Source organism: Pollachius pollachius, assembly GCF_949987615.1.
Source record: "Pollachius pollachius genome assembly, chromosome: 3".
Taxonomy (NCBI): Eukaryota; Metazoa; Chordata; class Actinopteri; order Gadiformes; family Gadidae; genus Pollachius; species Pollachius pollachius.
Window position 1 is genome coordinate 30,847,125 of NC_136936.1, and position 18,014 is coordinate 30,865,138.

The 18,014-nt window shown below is 44.0% G+C and overlaps 1 protein-coding gene across 2 annotated transcripts in view; it reads right to left on the reverse strand.

Annotated features, from left to right (window-relative positions):
- Window positions 1-303: 303 nt before the first annotated feature.
- dnajc10 (DnaJ (Hsp40) homolog, subfamily C, member 10) overlaps window positions 304-18,014 on the reverse strand; it is a 46,871-nt gene continuing 29,160 nt past the window's right edge. For both annotated transcript variants that reach the window (XM_079731597.1, XM_079731598.1), the window contains 12 exons: window positions 17,672-17,786; window positions 16,064-16,191; window positions 14,410-14,526; window positions 14,222-14,323; window positions 7,476-7,536; window positions 7,141-7,235; window positions 6,044-6,177; window positions 5,868-5,921; window positions 5,567-5,714; window positions 4,271-4,393; window positions 2,198-2,305; window positions 304-568 (listed from right to left, as the gene is read on the reverse strand). In XM_079731597.1, coding sequence (XP_079587723.1) covers window positions 557-568; window positions 2,198-2,305; window positions 4,271-4,393; window positions 5,567-5,714; window positions 5,868-5,921; window positions 6,044-6,177; window positions 7,141-7,235; window positions 7,476-7,536; window positions 14,222-14,323; window positions 14,410-14,526; window positions 16,064-16,191; window positions 17,672-17,786 — 1,197 coding nt within the window. In that variant the 3' untranslated portion in view covers window positions 304-556. The remainder of the gene's footprint in view (window positions 569-2,197; window positions 2,306-4,270; window positions 4,394-5,566; window positions 5,715-5,867; window positions 5,922-6,043; window positions 6,178-7,140; window positions 7,236-7,475; window positions 7,537-14,221; window positions 14,324-14,409; window positions 14,527-16,063; window positions 16,192-17,671; window positions 17,787-18,014) is intronic.

The window sequence follows — 18,014 nt, forward strand, 5'->3', positions numbered from 1 at the left end:
ATACCAATAACACTGTTTGAATACATTAAATACTTCCAGAGATGAGTGGGAGAAACTGGTGTCCATTTACAATCTGCAACCGGTCATGGAGGAGGAGGAGGAGTAGAGGAGGAGGAGGAGTCATAGAGGAGGAGGAGTTATAGAGGAGGAGGAGTTATAGAGGAGGAGGAGGAGTCATAGAGGAGGAGGAGTCATAGAGGAGGAGGAGGAGTTATAGAGGAGGAGGAGGAGTCATAGAGGAGGAGGAGGAGTTATAGAGTAGGAGGAGGAGTCATATAGGAGGAGGAGGAGTTATAGAAGGAGGAGGAGCAGGAGGAGAAGGAGGAGGAGTCATAGAGAAGGAGTAGGAGTGATAGAGGAGGAGGAGTCAGAGGAGGAAGAGTCATGGAGGAGGAGGAGCAGGAGTCATAGAGGAGATCAAGGAGGAGTCATGGAGGAGCGTTATGTGCTTCAGGGTTGGGGAGAGGCTCTATGGATTGGCCAAATTGAAAGGTTCTTGTTATTTTGGATATTTCTTATCTGCTTCAGGACTTTGTTCTTTATTAGTCCCAGATCCTCAAAGCTCATCCTGTTGAGAGAAGATGGAGAAAAGGTTAACGGTTGGCTTTGTGGTTTTATAACGAGAAAGCCTTGAAAACACCTCCTGTCACCTGACCAGTAGTTATCAAGCCTCTTTATGTATCCTATTTCATTATTAAATGTTTGAAAACACCCCCTTTCCCATGACCAGTAGTTATCAAGCCTCTTTATGTATCATATTTCATTATTAAATGTTTGAAAATGTTTACCAACGTATAATATAGATCCTGCTCGAACGCTCGACCTTCAGGTCACAACATGACCTGAAGGTAATTTAAAATATTTACTTTAGGAAACAATGTTTTTCTTTGGTTATTAATTTCTGCTCAAATCCGTTGTGTTGCTAACTGCTCCTACATCAACTGAAACATTGCAGCGGTCCTTAAGCTCTCTGCGGCCCGGTCCTGAGGGCGATCAGAGGAGTGGCGGCTCGCTGGCGCTCAAACGGCCGGTGAAAACGCCCAAGATGCAGGGTTGTGTCGGCGGGTGTGACGGCTCCGTCAAAGAGTTCAAAAACCCAACATCAAGCTTTACCTCTCGATGTTGAACACAAGCGTTGATTCACAACTTCCACTCATAAATGATGATATCATTCTTTCCATGTTGATCGTCGATGATGTTGAATCCATCGTACATACTGAGCGATACACAACTGAGTCTAATAAGACTTCAAAAATATTCCTAAAAGATCTCAAAGATCTTTGTGAACGGGCAGTTTCCCTCTCTTTGCTTCATGTTTGTTCCGACCCCCCCTGTTGATGAAGGAGGCTGTGTGAGGGCCCATGATTGATTAAAGATCCCATATCATGCTATTTAGGGTTAATAATTGCATTTGAGGGTACTACTAGAATAGGGTCACATGCCTGTATGTTAACAATACCTCTTATTATTCTCACACTGTTCATTTCTGCAAAACCAATTTCAGCATCTTTCAAAAACATTTTGGTTTGTATCATGTCGCTTTAAGGCCCCCCTCCCGAGTAGCCCAGTCTGCTGTAATTGGTCAGCACACCCCCTCTGTTGCGATCGAATGCTTTGCGCGTGTGTCAGCAAATTCACTTCACACTTCAGGATTGCCCACTGCACTGACGTCACACTGTTACGGAAGTAAAGTTTGAGCGCAGACAAGCTGATTCACGCACTTATTGATGGGCGTTCTCGTGGGCGTAAATAATCTCCCTTGCCCAGACTTAGATTTTTCTAGCTTTGCAGACGTAAAACACGTATACATACATCATATAACTATGTCACATAACTCTGTCTAAAGCAAAGGGGAAAGCCGAAAAGCATGATATCACGCCTTTAAACACACTCAGCCAGCAGTAGGAAACGTAGTAATAAACCTCCCCTTCTGAGAGCATCGTCCACTCGTGTAAGTGGGTTTTCTTCGGTAGAATATCTACTCTACGGAACAGGAAGCAAGGCCTAGCTGTGCCCCTATAGTGGGGCTTGATCCAGTAGACCATCTGACCATAGGAGGTAATTTAACATTAAAACAAGTTTGTAACACACACAACACAACAACACCACACACACACACAAACACACGCACACACACATGTTTTAAACCTGTTACATCTGACCCTGACAAATATGCAAATTAAAAACAAATAGTTACATTGAGTTTGTTGTGTAGCAGTGGCAACAATCGCTGTAACCTCTCTCTGATGACTGTGGCAATGACGGTGGCCTCGCGGCTGTTGACAACCTCTCCTCCCTGGTCACGCTGAGGAGATACCCCGGACATATAGGGTTTAGGGATTAGATATATACACATACATAGCTAACCAGTGTTGTGATTTTTTTAATATATATATATATATATATATATATATATAAATACCGTATTTTCCGCACTATAAGGCGCACTTAAAAGCCGGTAATTTTCTCAAAAAACGACAGTGCGCCTTATAATCCGGAGCGCCTTATATATGGATCAATTGGTTAATTGGTTGATCCATACTGGTTGTAAACGGCGCTCTGTCAAAATGTTTCAGTATGAAAAACCAATAAAAACAATTTAATAATAATAATAAAATGTTTCACTACGACTACGATAAAGCCACACCGCTTGCAGCATTACGGCTATCGTAGTCAGTGCACACAGCATTTTACTGCGCTTACTCACGGAAGGTCACACTATACGATCACAGAGCCAGGAAATCGGGCGGAAGACTGGCCACACTACAAGATTCGAGGGTGCGATGCTCTACTTTGTATCATTCACGTTTGCAAGATATTTAAAAAATCTAAGGTTTGGAACTGCGTAATTGTGTTTTACTTTTTTGTCATAAAGGTTCCAGTTTTATATCTGCTAAATGCAGCAACTCGTCCTCACAGTTGCGTTGCGCGTGACGAGCTATACAATTAGCACAGCTCCATCTAGTGGATGCATAACGCATCCCCAGTCAAACGTTTGACTGCAGTATCTTCTATGCTATGCGCCCTATTTATGAAAAAAGTTCTAAAATAGGTCATTCATTGAAGGTGCGTCTTATAATCCGGTGCGCGTTATAGTGCGGGAAATACGGTAATATATATATTTATTACACAGCTTTTCTTAAAGGTTGTATCAACGATGTTGGGTGACGTCACCTCTGTTGGAAATTGATCCCAAACAAACAGAGCCAGCTCGCCCCTCCCTTCAGTGTTTCGTGCATCAAGTAAAAACTATCATGAATGCAGCGCAAAACCCCACAACACCCACCTCTTGTCGATGATTGGTCTGAATACTATTTATTTTGGTTTTGAGTGGTTGGTAGTACCATTTGTTGTCGTGTGCGATCTCGGCGCAAAGGCTGCCCACAGAGACGCGTTTTTTTGACGGCCTGCGTATGGGGCAGGCAGCTAGCGGATCGTGAGTGAAAGATCGGTTGAATGTGATCAATTATGTTTTTGCCTAGAATCGCTGATACAACCTTTAATGCTGTAGAATGCTCCGGTCACTTGCATGGGCCTTACCAACGTTCTGCGGTCAATAATTTTTTTGATAATTGACAGTTGCTAAGCATAATTGACCGCTGTCAAGGAAAGTGGATTTTTTGCCTCTGATTCATGTCTTTTGTATCACAAGTAGTCCAGTAATTTATTAACCCCGCTGGCTACAAAAAAATGTTAAAAGACACTGTGTGAAGTTAAGTTATTATTTATTTTTGGCAAGTAGCCGTATAATAAGAGGGATAATGTACAGAACGTTGGCCATTATCGTCCCTTCAGTGCGAAGCAACTGAAGGGACGGAAGGGTTCGCCCTGTCTGGGCTTATTTTCCCGATAATGACCGGCGCTCTATACATTATCCCTTACATATATCCAAACCTAGCTATAAAGTGTAGCCAACAGGCCAGAGTTCAACGCTGGCTTTGCCAGCCAGAATGTCATCACTGTATACATTGTAGCTAAGGGCATCAATTGGTTCCCCACTACACAGTGGTTCCCCACCTCTCATGGGTTCCCCACTCCACAGTGGGGAACCCATGAGAGGTGGGGAACCACTGCACAGTCGGGAACCACTGCACAGTGGGGAACCACAGTATCCTAGTAACCTTACCCTCCTAACCCTGCCTTATAGTCCTAGTAACCTTACCCTCCTAACCCTCCCTTATAGTCCTAGTAGCCTTACCCTCCTAACCCTCCCTTATAGTCCTAGTAACCTTACCCTCCTAACCCTCCCTTATAGTCCTAGCAGCCTTACCCTCCTGGTCCCCAGGTGGGGGTAGAAGCGGACCGTGGGGTATGACGTGATTCCAGCTGATTGACACGTCTGGTGGTGAGCTTGACAGTCCAGCTTCCCAGAACGCACCTCCCCTTTAACCATCTGAAAGAAAATACAACCTCCCCTTTAACCATCTGAACATACAACCTCCCCTTTAACCATCTGAACATACAACCTCCCCTTTAACCATCTGAAAGGATATACAACCTCCCCTTAAACCATCTGAACATACAACTTCCCCTTTAACCATCTGAACATACAACCTCCCCTTTAACCATCTGAACATACAACCTCTCCTTTAACCATCTGAACATACAACCTCCCCTTTAACAATCTGAACATACAACCTCCCCGTTAACCATCTGAACATACAACCTCCCCTTTAACCATCTGAACATACAACCTCCCCTTTAACCATCTGAAAGGATATACAACCTCCCCTTAAACCATCTGAACATACAACTTCCCCTTTAACCATCTGAACATACAACCTCCCCTTTAACCATCTGAACATACAACCTCTCCTTTAACCATCTGAACATACAACCTCCCCTTTAACAATCTGAACATACAACCTCCCCGTTAACCGTCTGAATACACCCTCCACTTTAAACAGCTGAACATAGAACCTCCCCTTTAACCATCTGAAAGAAAATACAACTTCCCCTTTAACCATCTGGACATACATCCTCCCCGTTAAACTTCTGATCATACAACCTCCCCTTTAATTATCTGAACATATAACCTCTCCTTTAACCAGCTGAATATACAACTGAACTATACTAGAGTTATGGGTTTAAGTTTATAGATATATTTATAGATTAAGGGTAAATTATAGTTTAACGGTTATAGGTTAGTTATAGGAATAGGTAAAAGGTTAGTTATATAGTTACATTTAGGTTAGTGTTATTTATTAAGTTTATAGACATATTTATAGGTTAAGGGTTGATTTATTTATAGTTACAGGTCAAGAGCAACATATAATTATAGTTTAAGTGTTAGTATAGATATAGGTTTAAGGGTTAGTTCTAGTTAAAGATTAAGGGTTATTATAGATGGTTATATATAGAGGTTGAGGGTTCGTTATAATCCTAGGTTACGGGTTAGTTATAGGTTAAGGGTTAGAAATAATTATAGATTAATATCGATAGAGGTTATGGGTAAGTTTTAGTTATAGTTTAGGGGTTAGTATAGTTGTAGTTATAGGTTATGGATTAGTTATAGTTATATGTTAAGGGTTATAAGTTAAGGGTTATAGGTTAAGGGTTCTCTCACCCTTGCCAGGACTTCAAACTCGGGAGCAAAGTGTTGGCATGGTCCGCACCAGGGGGCGTAGAAGTCCAAGACCCAGTGGTCTGGACCCAGTAGGACCAGGTCTCTGAAGGACTCTGGAGACAGGTCCACCGAGACCCTGGGAAGAGCACTACACGGACAGACAGGGAGACAGATAGACAGGGAGACAAAGAACTAACTAGCTGTTCAAATCTACTAGCTACATCTAGCAGACTAATAACAAGCCAACTCATTCAATGACATACATCACATATGTATTTATTTAGTTATATACATTTCTTACCTCAGTGTCCACATCCTCAGGGACTGAGCATCTCTGTTCCATCCGCTGTAAGTCCTAGACAGACACACAAACACACACAGACACAAAGACAGACAGACATGTTTTATTCTATATAATTGAGGTGATCTCTTCAACACTGTGACGATAAGCCCAGAATAACCGATATGGAGCCATACATGTATGTGTCTGCGGGGCTGGGCTGGCTGGGGTACAGGCGTATCTCAGGGTACGCCCTCACGCCCTGGCTCCGGCAGAATGACTGGTGCTTCTGACAGTCCATGGAGCCCACCATCACCTGGCCTGCTACCAGCTGGAGAGACAGACGGGTTAGACACCATCACCTGGCCTGCCACCAGCTGGAGGAACAGACGTGTTAGACACCATCACCTGGCCTGCTACCAGCTATATAGACAGTTTAGACACCATCACCTGGCCTGCTACCAGCTAGAGACAGGTTAGACACCATCACATGGCCTGCTACCAGCTAGAGAGACAGGTTAGACACCATCACATGGCCTGCTACCAGCTAGATAGACAGTTTAGACACCATCACCTGGCCTGCTACCAGCTAGAGAGACAGGTTAGACACCATCACATGGCCTGCTACCAGCTAGAGAGACAGGTTAGACACCAGCTTGAGAGACACACGGGTTACTAGAGAGACGGGTTAGACCCCAGCTAGAGAGACAGGTAAGATACAAGCTGAAGAGACAGACAGGTTAGATTTAAAAGAGAGACAGGTTAGATACAAGCTAGAGAGACAGACATGTGGACCCAGGGCCGGATGAAGCAGCCAGCCCTGGGGGCTTCAGTTTGACTCTCCTGAAATAGAGGTTACAGACCAGACAGCCAAGTTACAGACCAGACAGACAGGTTACAGACCAACAGAGGGGTTACAGACCAGACAGACAGACAGACAGGTTGCAGACCAGCTAGAGACAGACGGTTTAAACACTAGCAAGAGCGAGACAAGTTAAAGACCAGCTCGAGAGAGAGAGAGAGACAGGTAAGACACCAGTTAGAGAAAGACAGGTAAGACACCAGTGTGAGAAAGAGAGGGAGACACCCAAACACACAGGTTGGACACCAGCGATAGAGAGACACAGGTAAGACACCAGCGAGACAGAGACAGGTTGGACACCAGCGAGACAGACAGGTTAGACACCAGCGAGAGAGAGACAGCTTAGACACCAGCAAGAGAGAGACAGGTTGGACACAAGCGAGAGAGAGACAGGTTAGGCACCAGCGAGAGAGCGACAGGTTGGACATGTACCCTGGCCATCCGTCTCCATTCTGGCAGCAGGGCTTGACAGGGGCCACACCAGGGGGCATAGAAATCTACAGCCCAGATCTCTCCTCCAGCACGACCTACACACACACACACACACACACACACACACACACCAATTCAAGACAAATTACATTTTTCGACCCAGAGCAGACATTTTGATGGAGAACATTCTGGGTGTAGCGTTGTTGACAAGGCAGTCAGTATTTAAATTGAACATGTTTCCTTAGCCTCTAAAGACATTTCATGGTCGTTGTAAGATTCAGTATAGTCAATGTGTAACATACAGTCCCCTGAACAAGCAGCTTGGCTTGGGTTACCTTTAACTCTCCTCTGAAAGCTTTCAGGGTCCAGAACCGACACCGATGGACTGGCAAGATCCTGGAGCAGAAAAACATATCATATAAACAACATCAGAGCATCCACACAAGGGGCCCTATCTTGCATCCGGCGCAATTGACTTTCTACACTGACGCATGTGTCGTTGCTACTTTGCAACTGGCGCAGAGCGTTCTTTTCCCTCCACCGCCACCTGTCGGTAAATTAGGGAATGATCTTGCGCCCCAAGGGGCGGTTCGGCGAAAGGAGGAGGCGTGTTCTGGCGCAAACGTTCCCTGGTGCTATTTTGCAGTTTCAGAAATCACTTGCGCCACAAACCAGGAAATACCTGGTTTAAAATCAGTGGCGCGTTGTTCAGATGCTATTTTAAGGGCGCATGCATAATGTTACTTGTGCACCTCGCGCATACACTTTGCTTTTCTCATCTACATAGCCACACATTCTTGGTATATTATTTGGGAAAGAACAGCTGATACAGCGGTAATAAGTTGTACTTTTAAATCAATGCATCTGCAAACACCGCACAGCAAACACATATTTTCTTGACACAGACATCGTGTATAAGCCCATAACTTTTAGGATTGATAAGTATTTGATAGTGAGAAAACATTGTTTTAACGCGAGTGAGTGTTAAAAAGAATGAATGAATGCGGGCGCGCGTGTGTATGTGTAAAAGAATTAATGAATGCGGGCGCGCGTGTGTGCGTCCATCTGTTTAAACACACACAAACTAAACACGTAACGCATAATACAGTCCATGGCAATGTATATTAACGGGGGGACACATGCAAATTAGGAACACAAGTCGATAACGATAATGCATACAATACTGATAACCTGTTAAGCCCTAGGCCTATTTCACAGGCCTCCTGCCCGAAATGACATGCCCAAAATGAATAGAGTATGTCTCCACAACTACAAGGTCTATATGAATAAAGTTGGTTTCAAAAAGAAGGTAACACCTGTGAGGTGGCTGTAGAAGTGTCAGAATCAATATAGATGTTACTGTGTCAGAGTAAATTCAGCTAGAACATAGTAAGAAATGTCAATTTTCAATTTTCGCCTAGAGAAAACACATTATTTAGAGTGAATACCACCTTGAAATGATGGGATAGTAGCCCAGAACCTTTAGGGAAACATATAACAACATCTGATGAGTACCGAGTTCCAGGATAAATGCTAATAAAGTGAATAAAGTGATTTTAGAGAGGTTTTAGTACAGGTAGGTCAAGGCGGACTAAATGGTGCCATTTGGGCACCATCAGTGCCATTTGAACTTTCTAAGGTACCAGACTGTAAAACTAATTTTATTTCACTGACATATCACTATAGGTATTCATTCCATCCAAATTCAACAGTTTTGACTTGTTTTGAAAATTCACCCAGACCTCCTCTATACATTTTTCCAGTCAAAGAAAACCATACAATCGAAGTTTGACTCCAACTGGAGCAGATATATTTGAGAACAACATATAATAAAACCAAACTGTAAAAACAAAGGTAAAAACACAGCTAAAGACTACAATCACTAGGGATAAAGATATATATATATAAACACGCTGGCAGCAACTTTGAACAAATATAACTAACTAACTAAAACTAACTATATACACTAAGAGCTGTCATGCCACTGCTGGAAGCAGTTCTTTTTGGAAGTGAAGCACAAAGGGACCTGGCACTTCCTGCAGTACAATTAATCCGTGTCCAGTTCTGGCAACAGCAAGTCACTGTCGTCAGACGAGGACTCGAGAGGGACTACAGTAGCCCCACTGTCGCTAGTAATGATAGCAAGTGCCTCCGCAAACGTATAGGTCATTCTCCTGCCTGCCATTATTTATTTGAAAAGAATAAAAAAATGGAAAAAAAGGCAAGAAAATACAAAATAACTAGCACAATACTAACTAACTAGGAATGCAAACATTGTAAGAAGCGTGTTGTAGGAGCCTATGTCTATCTAGCCGGAGTGTCTGCTCTGAGAATGTTCTCAGCGCTTCTGGCGCGAATTATGCTGACCTTCCAGTCAAACGCGGGAAGATATATTGGGTATGCATTGGTCAATTTGGATGATTGACCCCTCTACCGAACCGTCAGAGCCAATAGAGTCGAGGGACAGTCAAATGGAGGGACCCAAATCCATGTAAAAAAACCACCATTCGCTAATCAAAAGTATCACACTGTATAACGTTTTATATTTGTTTATTTATTTTGCTCTTCTTTGGCTGTTAGTTCAGTGAGTTTTCGTCGTAGACTGATAAGAGTGATATCATTGGAATCTGTGGAGGCTCAGCTTTCAAATTACATATAGTTGTTTTGTGTGGGTATGAAGTATCGAAATCGGCGGCGGCCAGTATGCGCGCATGCACGTTTTGCGTGTTTTGCTACGGGCTCATTTAGTTGCTTGGAGTTAGAATTGTGTTTTGTTTAGGTAAAAATGTGCTTTTAGCCGAGCTTCTTCCTGTTACATGGGTATGCAACCATGGACATGTTGGAGCATGGTGGTGCTGTTTACAAATGTTGACAGCACACATTGGCGCAGCTGCCCCCGCCCCCGGGGGCGCTCGGGTTTAAGAGGATAAGAAACGATGTTAATAATGTATTGCGTATATCATTAAATAGAACCACAGTAACCACATATCATATGTTATATCATATAAGTTTTCTTTGCCGAAATTTATTTGAGGAATCAGTATTTCTGAAGTTGTGGAAGAAAACCTTATTCCATGTGTGAATAAGGCCATATTATTTGGCCATAAACTGAGCCATTTGAAGTTTGAAATTCATGTGCATCTGTCTCATCGGAGACTGCAGACGCGCTGTCAAAATATCAACTCGTCAGATTCAAATGCGCTCATGGCTCTTAAAGGGGATGGGAGATGGCACTCTCATTGGTTTATTGCACGTTACGCCCACACCACACCTACGGGTAATTAGGCTACTTCAGACCAACCCTTTTTAGATTTGCGCCGGTAAAATAGCGACATCGCCATAGAACCGCCCACAAAGCTACTTGCGCTTGGCGCTTCTCACGCGCGTTTCAGACCGTTAAAATAGGGCCCCAAGTCCCTCTGTCATGACTTTGTAAGATCAAAATTCTGGTAAAACTTCTGACCCTTGGTATTATGTTTATTTAAAATTCAAATGAAATAAGTAACTTATTAAAAAAATGACAAGTCCCCCCTGCCGCTCGTGTCCCCCCTGACACCTCACGGCGCCCTGCCATTTGAGAAGCACTGCCTTAGGGTTTTCATTGGTCAGATTGGCAAAGGACATGCTGTGAGCGTGTCGGGAACTCAGCAGATAAACAACGTGAACATATCGGATATACATCCAGTGTACCAGATCAGAACCCAGAGGAACTTAATCCCACAGAGATGCAGTGTGCAGTCAGTGTCTAACGGATCAGATAAATCAGTTTTTTTTTTAGGCACACAGTGTTTGCTTAGGTACTCGTTCTGAGTTTTTTGTCTTAAGCGTATCAATACATATTTGATGTATTTTGGGGGGAAAAACAGCCATAAGTAAACAAACATTAGCTTGGATCAGTAGGAGACAATTGGTGAATAGATCGTTGGTAAACGTTGACAGTCTTTCCCCTATATGCACCTGGCAGCGGCGATACGCCGCTGCTGAAATATGACAGCCGCTGCTGAATTTCTTACTTTTTAACAAGAGGAGAGGAGAGCTTCAGTTTATCTCTTTAAATTACGAATGCTATATTATTTTGCGCTACGCTAAATAATATATTCCGTGCGCTATGGACGCTGGATATGCGCTTCATATCCAGGTCAATTCACACACTTGTTTAAACGGAGAGGAGAGGAGAGCTCCTTCTTATCTCTTTAAAAAAACGAATGTTATATTATTTTGCGCTACGGACGCTTCATATCAAGGTCAATTCACACATCTGAGTAAAGCATATAAACGGAGAGGAGAGCTCCGTCTTCTCTTTAGAAACAAATGTTATTTTGCGCTACGGACGCTTCATATCCAGGTCAATACCCGCTGTGAGCGAAGCATAAACGGAGAGGAACTGCAGATTCGGTGTTCACGGTTCAATAGATCATCAGTGAAACATCGTTGCGACACAATTGAGTGTAGTAACCCAGAGAACCAGTTACAACATTGTTTTCATCCAAACGAGCCGTCTTTAGCGAACGTTGAATTGCAATGGCTTATACGAGCTGTCGGCTTTTAGCCGCGAGCTTAGGGACCTTCTGCAAAGTTCAAAACTAAAAACGACCACAATGGTAAAATTTCAATAGCGTCGCCATTATTGACTCTAGAGCCCCAAAGCTTGTTCCATAGAGGTATGGCCTCTTCATGGTCCTACTACAACCTTTATTTTTGAGGATTTTTTATTTAGGAACAATTTCAATAGCGTAGCCATTATTGACTCTAGATCCCTAAAATGTTTTCCTTATGCATGGGCTCTTTAAGGTCTTACTGCAACCTTAAGTTTTGAAAAATATATCTCTACTTATTTTTAAGGAATTTCTTTTTAGCAAAAATGTCAATATACTTTTTTTTTTTAGCAACAATTTCAGTAGCGTTGCCATTATTGACTCTAGAGCCCCAAAACTTGTTCAATAGAGGCATGGCCTATTTATGGTCCTACTACAACCTTTGTGATGGGGAGAGGGGAGGGAGTGGAAAGATGCATTGGTTTGAGGCACAGACCTTTTCGATTGTTGTAGTATTTGTGTTATGTGATTTTACTGTATGGGGTGGTTGTTGATATAAAATATTTTTTGTTGAATAAATGTAAAAAATGTTTTTAAAGATTATAGTTGTAATATGTTCAATCTCTCCTTATTTCCCCAGCTCATTACTGTGCACAAATGTACTGTATGTCTGTTGCCGGCAGACACATAGAAACCACCCGGCAGGGTGCGCTTTGCGAGCACACAAAAAGAATTGTGCGCAAAAAATAATGACATTTCACCTCCGCTGCGGCAACTCCATCCTAGGGGAAACACTGATTGCTAATAGTGCATTACTTCTGCTAGTAGAGCCTGTCAAAAGACTTCAGCCTTTACTGCAGCGTCGTGCAGTTCTAACACTGGCCAGTCCACTGAGAACGGTCCACTGTGCCTCAACCCTCTTGACAGACATCTCTCTGCTTCACCCCTCCTGAATGGACCTCTCTCTGCTGCTTTGGGCTTGAACCCGCGTCATGAGTCCTCCTGTAGAGGACGGAGCCGTTCTAGCCCTAGAGTGTAGGCTGTTCACTGTGTGTGGTGCAGTGGAGGCTTCTCCAGTAAGGAGAGGGAGGAAGATCCTCCTTAACATTGTTGAGAATAAAAAATGTAGATTGCCCAAACTACTGTAATGAATTAATGCCCTTAAATATGACTACTTTAATGCCTTTGTATATGTAATGTTCATTTCGCTGGGTAAAGGGACATTAGCACCACCTATCACCTATTGACAGTTACTTCAGGGAGGACGTTCCTCCCTCAGCCTCCATTGACTCCCATTTATTTCCCCGAAAGTGTTGGGGTTCAATGGGGTTCAATGCGTGAGAGGAGGAAAGTCCTCCTCTGAGTGGATGTGACTAGCTAAGGGATCTGGATCGCGTCAACGTCTATTCACGAATAGGCTGGAGCCCTGGCTACGCTATGAACCAATAAGCAGGAGCCCTGGCTTTGGAGCAGCCCGGAGGGAGGGGTTATCCCCTCAAGTCTTGGCTACGAGAACCAACGAACCCGGCGCTCAGTCGTATGCCTCGTTTCCACCGAACAGTGCGCTACTGTTCATTCACTGTACAGTGCGGCTCTGTTTCCGTTGGCGTTTCCACCGCCAAAAGTTTGGCAAGGTCCCAAAATAAACATATTTTCATATTCTACATATTTTTCGACACTCCTCCGTTTGGTTACCAAGCCGCCTGAAAGGGTGGCGAAAACGTGGATCTACACACACCATTATTCTGAAATCACTTTAAAAATATCCCGTTTGGTATGATCAGGTCACTGATATCTTTTCAACACAAACAGCAAGGAGGATTGAATTGTTCTATGAATGAAGTCCCTCAATCTTAATTGTCTTAACACCATGACCAACATTCTGAAACATCCATTAACATCCACATTTGCCTCAAACAATGTTAGGCTTACAGCCTATGTAAATAGTTGTGAAATAATGTTCTTGTTGGCTTTTAATTGTTTGTTACTCTGACCGTTCTGTTTGATATTGGGGAAAGGATGTTAGTGAATGATTCAGAGCATGATGCATTTTAAATGGCATCGCTTTTGGTCTTGTGTCTTCATTTTTCTTAAAACAATTGTAGCTGAAAATAAAAATAGCCAAATTACATCAATAGCTTCAGCCATTGATGGCAAAAATAGGCCCTATGGTAGGCCCAGATTTCTTTGATTTTTTTATTTAGTTTTACAAATCAAGAGTAGGCCTGATTAGACTAATTGGCTTTGCATCCTTTCCTCCTGCCCTTGTAGTCAAATACATGCTGCCCACCAGCTTTCAAAGTACAATGCTGCCACTGGTGGATTTGTATCAATTTTATTCACATAATTGTCCCTCCCTGCTATTTTGTAGTTCCCCAAAACACCCTGAAACAACTTGAGTCTCACATACTTATGCCACCATACGCCACTAACAGTGCAAGCATCCTCCCTAACTTTAAAAACCACCAGACGCCATTGGTGTAGTGGGCTATGTGTGTTGCAGTGTTCAGTGTTTCATGTTTATGTATATATTGTAAAATGCATACCTGGATAAATTCCAGTATCCCATCAGCGGAGTGCTGTCCCTCATACTCGTGGACGGACGAGCGGTTGAATATGACGGTGGTGGGGTATGCTTGGATCTTGTACTGACACAAAACAAATAAACATGGAACACGTTAATAATGTGATGGGGAAAGAGAAATGGTACAGTCTGAGTGTGATATAGATTTACCATAGAACAGAGGTGGTGGTGAATGGTACAGTCCAAAGTCCCAAACCTCATCTGTCCAGCCAGCTGAATGGAAGCCTTCCTCAGCTCTGGCAGTAAGGCGCGGCAGGGAGGGCACCACTGAAAACACCAGGATTGAAGAAATAAACACACACACACACACACACACACACACACATTGACTCAAACATAGACCTATGGTTCTTGTTAAGAGCGCATGTAAAGCCTAGTTCAGGGAAAACGAGAAGAACTGGTTTAAAAACGTTGCAGTGAAAGTTACAGCAGTGGGAACTGGTTAGTTGAGACTAGTCAGTTGCAGCGGTGTGACCTGGTTAATCACAACTGGTTAGTTGTAGCGGTATGAAATGGTTAGTTGAGACTGGTCTTTACTCTAGTCTCAGCACCCTGTCTCCCCTCCTGGTCTAATACTAGTCTCTCCACCCTGTCTCCCCCTTCTGGTCCAACACTAGTCTCAGCACCCTGTCTCCCCCTCCTGGTCTAACACTAGTCTCAGCACCCTGTCTCCCCCTCCTGGTCTAACACTAGTCTCAGCACCCTGTCTCCCCTCCTGGTCTAACACTAGTCTCAGCACCCTGTCTCCCCCTCCTGGTCTAACGCTAGTCTCAGCACCCTGTCTCCCCCTCCTGGTCTAACGCTAGTCTCAGCACCCTGTCTTCCCCTCCTGGTCAGTCCCCTCAACAGTCATCAGTTGGAAGCAGTTTGGTCTCTTGTGCGTTCCTTGGTAACAGTGAAAGTTACAGCAGTGGGAACTGGTTAGTTGAGACTAGTCAGTTGCAGCGGTGTGAACTGGTTAATCACAACTGGTTAGTTGCAGCGGTATGAAATGGTTAGTTGAGACTGGTCTAACTCTAGTCTCAGCACCCTGTCTCCCCTCCTGGTCTAACACTGTCTCCCCTCCTGGTATAACCCTGTCTCGCCCTCCTGGTCTAACACTGTCTCCCCTGCCTGGTGTAACACTAGTCTCAGCACCCTGTCTCCCCTCCTGGTCTAACACTAGTCTCAGCACCCTGTCTCCCCTCCTGGTCTAACACTAGTCTCACCACCCTGTCTCCCCCTTCTGGTCCAACACTAGTCTCACCACCCTGTCTCCCCTCCTGGTCTAACACTAGTCTCAGCACCCTGTCCCCCCCTCCTGGTCTAACACTAGTCTCAGCACCCTGTCTCCCCCTCCTGGTCTAACGCTAGTCTTAGCACCCTGTCTCCCCCTCCTGGTCTAACGCTAGTCTCAGCACCCTGTCTCCCCCTCCTGGTCTAACACTAGTCTCACCACCCTGTCTCCCCTCCTGGTGTAACACTAGTCTCAGCACCCTGTCTCCCCCTTCTGGTCCAACACTAGTCTCAGCACCCTGTCCCCCCCTCCTGGTCTAACACTAGTCTCAGCACCCTGTCTCCCCCTCCTGGTCTGACGCTAGTCTCAGCACCCTGTCTCCCCCTCCTGGTCTAACACTAGTCTCAGCACCCTGTCCCCCCCTCCTGGTCTAACCCTAGTCTCAGCACCCTGTCCCCCCCTCCTGGTCTAACGCTAGTCTCAGCACCCTGTCTCCCCCTCCTGGTCAGTCCCCTCAACAACCATCAGTTGGAAGCATTTTGGTCTCTTGTGTGTTCCTTGGTAGCAGAAGTAGAAGTAGTTTCCCACCGGAGTGAAGAAGTCCACCAGCCAGGGCTCCTTCCTGTCCGAGGGGAAGTTGTCCGGCAGCAGTGTAGTCACATGGGCGCTGACGCTCTCCCTGGCAAAGCCCACAATGTTGTACAGCACGTTCTTCCCTGGGAGGACATTTGACACACCGTTACTCTCTATAGAGGACATTAAACACACAGTTGTTACTCTCTATATAGGACATTGGACACACGGTTACTCTCTATAGAGGATATTAAACACACAGCTCTTACTCTCTATAGAGGACATTTAACACAGCTGTTGCTCTCTATAGAGGACATTAAACACACAGCTGTTAGTCTCTATAGAGGACATTGTACACACAGCTGTTACTCTCTATAGAGAACATTAGACACACCATTACTGTCTATAGAGGACATTAAACACAGCTGTTACTCTCTATAGAGGACATTAGATACAGCTGTGAACAGCCCTGCCCCCTAAGAGTAAACAGCCCTGACCCCTTTATGAGTGACCAGCCCTAACCCCTAGTGAGTGAACAGCCCTGACCCCTTTATGAGTGACCAGCCCTAACCCCTAGTGAGTGAACAGCCCTGCCCCCTAGTGAGTGACCAGCCCTAACCCCTAGTGAGTGAACAGCCCTGCCCCCTAGTGAGTGACCAGCCCTAACCCCTAGTGAGTGAACAGCCCTGCCCCCTAGTGAGTGAACAGCCCTAACCCCTAGTGAGTGAACAGCCCTGCCCCTTAGTGAGTGAATATCACTTTACACACCCCAGAGACATCTATGGCCTTTAATTTATTGGACTGTGATACCCCTGACTCGTATGGACTTATCTGTGTGTATGGGCTCTTGGGCCCTTAAATGTTGTGTAAATGTTTTTTATGTGAGGTTTTTATGTCTTGCTATGAGGATTGAGGAGATGTGTAATGCAAGACAAATTTCTGTGTAAACAGACATTAAAGTTGATCTAATCTAATCTAAAATGAATTGATAAATATGATAGTAATAATAGTATTGATAGTAATAACAGTAATAATAGTATTGATAGTAATAATAGTATTGATAGTAATAACAGTAATAATAGTATGGAAAGCATTGATAGTTGCAATAGTATTACAGTTAGTTCCAACCAAGTAATATGATTAGACAAGAGGCATTCAATGAGTGCTAATAGAGTATAACAGCACTGGGACTTTTAACTATACATGTTTCACTCCGCTTTACAGGTGTTCTAATATCCTTTAATGTTATTAACAGTCAATTATGTAGCTTAGATTGCTATTGTGTTTATGTGTTGCTTGGCAGCATTTCAGTCCCAGTCCAGTTGCGGATCTATTTGTGTTGGCGGACCCAAATAAATCATTAAATATACAAACAAATTATAATCTGTTGTTCTTTATTGCTGTTAACTAATAAATGGTGCTTAAAAATATATATCACACACGGCTGTGATTATCTTCGGCACGCGGCCTATGGCCGCGTAGCTATTACCGAATCACAGCCATGCTGATATTCAGTACAACAGCACTCCCTCTGGTGTGATATTTCTTAAGTAACAGTAATAATAGTATTGATAGTTGTAATAGTATTGATAGTAATATCAGTAATAAGTATTGCCGACCCACCGTGGTGGACCTCAAAGTCCGAGACCCCCATGCCCTTAAAGACAGCGAGACAGGACTTCTGGATGTAGAGAGACAGGCACAGCTCTGCGTCCGCCATACAGTCCAGCCTCCCCACCTACAGACAGACAGGTAGGTTGGAGACAGACACGTTACCATAAAGACAGATCCACAACCATTCCTGCCTGTAAGCAAGAAGGAGAAAACATCTCTTTGCATCATCAAGACTGTTTCAATGTGAAGAGTTTCAAAACGTACATAAGGCTAAAGAGGTCCCATAGAGAAACACAGGACGTCATTTCCTGTCTCGTAGCACTTATAGCGTTCCCGTTTGTCTTTGTGATTG